General features: G+C 41.9%; 1 protein-coding gene across 1 annotated transcript; it reads left to right on the forward strand.

Annotated features, from left to right (window-relative positions):
* The first annotated feature begins 3,588 nt into the window (after nucleotides 1-3,588).
* LOC102863750 (60S ribosomal protein L24-like) lies at nucleotides 3,589-4,065 on the forward strand. The gene has a single exon (XM_006900497.1). It carries the CDS (start codon nucleotides 3,589-3,591, stop codon nucleotides 4,063-4,065), a length of 477 nt encoding a protein of 158 aa, XP_006900559.1.
* The last annotated feature ends 901 nt before the right edge of the window (nucleotides 4,066-4,966 follow it).

Consider the following 4,966-nt stretch of genomic DNA (forward strand, 5'->3'; position numbering starts at 1 on the left):
GAAACCTTTCCCAGAGAGAATACCTGTAGGCTTTCTATCTTGCACACACCTGCCGGTGTCTATTAAAATCATACCCCTTAATTAAACTCTTTTCAAAGGGAGAACACTTAGAGATTTCTCTCCTTTGTGAACTTGCAGATGTCTATTAAACTCAGACCTCTCAATGAAACTCTTTTTCAGAGAGGACATTTATAGGGTTTCTCCACTGTGTGGACTTGCTGCTATCTATTTAAGAAAGACCTGTTGCCACAAAGACAGAATATATGGTTTCTCACATTTGCGAACTGACTGGTAGCTATTAAAGTGAGCCATTTGAGGGAAACTCTTTTCACAGGGAGGACATTTCTAGAATTCCTCTGCTGAGGATCTGTGGGGGAAACTCTTTTTTACATAAAGAAGATTTATTTCTAGTACTTTTCTCCTTTGTGTAATCTCTCGTGTATATTTCAGGTGGATTTCTGGACAAAACTCTTTTCAAAGGACACTTTAGGGCTACTCTCCTGTGTAGATCAGCTGGTGTCTATTTAAGGTGGACCTGCCGCCGAGCCTCTTGTCACAGAGAGGACACTTATATGGTTTCTGTCCTCTGTGGATTTTCTTTTGGTGGCATAATGCAGAAAAAGTCCCTGAAGCCTTTCCCACAGTGATCACAATTGCAAGGCTTCACCTCTGGGTGGATTCTCTGATACTTCATAAAGTCTGAACTCTGCTGAAAATTTTTCTTGCAAGTGGGACACTTAAAAGATGCATTTCCAGTATGAGTTCTCTGGTGAAAAAATAAGCTTAGAATTCCTACTAAATCTTTTCCCACAGTCTCTGGAAGTTAAAAGCTTCTGGGTCATAGGAGGTATCAGCTGATCCTTTTGGGGGCCTCTTGCTTCTGCTTGAGCAACAACCCAGAGAGACCTCTTGGATGATAATCATGCAGATACTGGTAGAACTGTTCTCCAGAACCTTTTTCATGAGGAGAGAGTGGCTCCCACCTCCCCTCACCTTGAAGGTGTCCCTGTAAACTTAGAGAGACAATGTCTTTTTCCAAAGTATCTGTTTTCATCCTCACCAATAAAGTCAATCAAGGAACCCTGAGGAAGGGCCTTTCCTGAGATGTGACAAAGGTCTTATGGAGGCTGCTGATCCCAATAGTTTTCCATGTTGAGGTTCTCTAGGCTCCTTCTCAGGGTTCTTTGATTGACTTCATTGGGGAGGATGAAAAAAGATATTTTGGAAAAGGATATCTTATCTCTTTCTCTTCGGTCTGTCTACTCTCCTGTCTTATTTTTAAATTTATATTTTAATTTTATTCCTGAAACTTTTTTTTTAACAGAAGCTAACAAGTTTGATGCGGTGTAGTGTCTTATTTCCTCCCAGTCTTGCAGCTGTCATTGGCTACAGAAGAAAAAAATACCCATAACAAATCGAATAGAAGCCCTTTCTGTGAAGAAGAATTGAAAACAGCAGGGCTCAAAGAGGACTGCACATGAGATGCCTTGTTCTGGCTTTCAACATAACTCAAATCAGAAACACATTACCATAATCTGAAACAGCTAACATGAGACAGATGGTGGCTAGTAACCCATGCATCATTAATAAATAAATTCTAGCATTAAAGGTTTTACAAGTATGACAAAATTAACTGGGCACAATTATTACCCCTCTCCCACCCCCACCATCATAGCAGTGTGATAGGGGTTGGGATCGCTTCTTTCTTTTCCTCCTTGAACTCAGTGAATCTGAAGGAAGTTCAAATACAGCACCAGTTTCAACCAGATGAAACCTACAATCAGCCAGAAATGTACAATCCAAAGAGGATAAAACTGATGAATGGGATCTTCTAAAGATTAAATCCCTGTGTTCATAAAAAACTTTTTACAACAGGGTGAAAAGAAAACCTACTGACTGGAACGAACATTTGACAATACCATCTCAGGCAAGAGTCTTACAACAAAAGGTTAGAAAATACGCCTGGGCCTCCACAAGAAAAAAAGTCTGATAACCCAATTACAAAATAGACACAAAACATGGAAAGAATTTTCACAGAGGAAGATCTTCAAATGGCCAACAGACATATAAAGAAATGCTCCAAAGCACTGGCAATAAGAGAGATGCAAATCAAAACCACAATGAAATACCATCTCACTCCAGTAGCAGTGGCAAAGTTTAACAGGGCAGCAAGTAATACATGTTGGAGAAATTGTGATGAAATAGAAACTCTTTTACATTGTTGGTGGGATTGCACAATGGTACAACCATGGTGGTAGGCAGTTTGGCGCTTCCTCAAAAAACTAAATATAGAAATTCCACATTCCACATGACCCAGCTATTTTATTGCTTGGAATATACCCCAAGAAAAAGAGAACTGAGTTTCAAATGGAAACATGTACACCAATGATCATAGCATCATTATTCACCATCGCGAGAACATGGGAACAGCCCAGATGTCCAACCACAAATGAATGTATTGGGAAATTGTGGTACTTTCATACAATGGAATTGTGCACAGGAGCAATCATTTTGTAAATTACTACCTAACTTGAGAGAGACTGGAGAGCATTAGGCTGAGTGAACTAATTCAGTCCCACAAGGACAGATACTGCATGAAATGATTATTGTAGGAGTGTGAGGATCCAAGGCGGGTTGGGGGGGGGAATGGGGAGGGTGGAAATAGAGGAGTGAGGGAGAGGAGGAGGATGTTAATAATAGGATTGTGCAATTCGGTTGGTGGATGGGGTAAAGGAAATGGGAATGATCTTTTGTGAAAAACAATGAATCCAAACTTTGCAAATAAATAAGAATAAAATTTTTTAAAAAAGAAAAACAAAAATAAAAACCCCACATCTCTAAAATAAAAAAATAATACATAGAAATAAAAAATTAAAAATAAGGAAACACTAATCAGGCCATTACTGTACAGATAATAGAGACAAGATGTGTCAATGTTATAAAGACACAGATAACTTAAGGAATTGTAATGCAAAGTGGTGCTTCAAAGACGAAACAAAAGCATCAAATGCAAGAAGACAGAGGCTCTCAAGATTTAAGAGTACTCACCTCAGACTCTTCTGATCAATGAGAAGCAGGGGTGGAGCTGGGGTGCAGAGACCCTTCACTCAGTACTGCTTAGTGCTGGGTGGTGCGATGGCTCTCCGATGCACTTGGTGATGAGCTATCTTTTAATGCTGTTGACTAGACAACAGTAGTGCCCTGCTGGGAAAACATACAAGATGCAATAGTAAAATGAAGCACTTTCTTGAAAACAGAGAGATGGTCTGGCCTGAGAAATATGTCCAAATTCCAGACTGAAATTGGCCACTCGACCTGAGAGTACTGGAGAAAGCATTTTTATACAGCTGAAGCAGGAACTGAAGCTGCAAAATGATGATTGACAGGCAGGAGGTTAGGGGAGCTACAAGTGGGAGGTCTGAGCTGGGACTTGGTCAGGACTGGTGGATAAGAGATACAAGGTTAAGGGCAACATAAAAAGATTAATAGGGTACATATGTACTCCCCAGTTAATTACAAGATAGTCACTGAAGCCCATAATCCTCTCTTTCTCTTCGCCATCTTCCCGGTTTCCCTGAAGCCGCAGCCATGAAGGTCGAGCTGCGCAGTTTCAGCGGGTACAAGATCTACCCCGGGCACCGAAGGCGCTACGCCAGGACCGACGGGAATGTGTTCCAGTTTCTTAATGTAAAATGCGAGTCGGCTTTCCTTTCCAAAAGGAATCCACGACAGATAAATTGGACTGTCCTCTACAGAAGGAAGCACAAAAAGGGCCAGTCGGAAGAAATTCAAAAGAAAAGAACCAGCCGAGCAGTCAAATTCCAAAGGGCCATCACTGGTGAATCTCTTGCTGATATAATGGCCAAGAGGAATCAAAAGCCTGAAGTTAGAAAGGCTCAACGAGAACAGGCTATCAGGGCTGCCAAGGAAGCAAAAAAGGCTAAACAAGTATCTAAAAAGACTGCTGCAATTGCTGCTACTAAAGCGCTCAAAAAAGCAGCGCCTAAACAAAAAATTGTGAAGCCTGTGAAAGTTTCTGTTCTCCGAGTTGGTGGAAAACGCTAAGTGGGCACATAAGACTTAAATAAAGATTCAGTTATAACTCTTAAAAAAAAAAAAAAAAAGATAGTCACTGAGCAATGGTTGTTGTTATGTGCCTTCGAGTCGTTTGCAACTCATAGTGACCCTATGTACAACACCCCAATCGCACTGCCTCTGACACACCCATCCCGATTACCCCAGTCACTGAATCAATCCACCTCATAGAGGGTCTTCCCTTCCTGCGCTGTCCCTCCACCTTACCAAGCATAACGTCCCTCTCCAAGGACCTGTCCCTCCTTACAATATGTCCAAAGTACGTCAGACAAAGCACCAGAATCCTTGGCTCCAAGGAGTAGCCTGGTTTAACCCTCTCCAGGGTGAATCTGTTTGTTTTCTTGCCAGTCCAGGATACATTCAATACTCTTCTCCAGCGCCACAGCTCAAAGGCACCAATTCTCCCTCTATCCTCCCTAGTCATTGTCCAACTCTCTGATGCATAACAAGTGATTGCAAGGACCATGGCCTGTATCAGATGCACCTTAGTCCCCAGAGAGACACCAGTGCCCTTGAGTACTTTAGAGAGGTCCCTAACAGCAGACTTTCCCATCACAACATGTTTTTTTATTTCCTGGCTGCTGGTGTCAAGAGTGTTGACTGTGGAGCCGAGCAAACTGAAGCTGTGAACAATCTCAATCTCTTTGCCATCCATCCTGATGCTGCCAATTGGTTCAGTGGTGAAAATCTTTGTCTTCTTGACATTAAGCCTTAGTCCATCCTGAAGGCTGCAGTCCTTGACCCTCTGCAGCACGTGCATGAGGTCTTCCTCAGTTTTAGCAAGCAGGGTTGTGTCATCTGCATAATGCAGATTGTTAATAGATCTTCCACCAATCCTGACGCCACACTTCTCCTAATAGAGCTCAGCCTC

The sequence above is a fragment of the Elephantulus edwardii genome, unplaced genomic scaffold (genome assembly GCF_000299155.1).
Source record: "Elephantulus edwardii isolate Elephantulus edwardi_28Jun2011 unplaced genomic scaffold, EleEdw1.0 scaffold00286, whole genome shotgun sequence".
In the NCBI taxonomy this organism is placed as follows: Eukaryota; Metazoa; Chordata; class Mammalia; order Macroscelidea; family Macroscelididae; genus Elephantulus; species Elephantulus edwardii.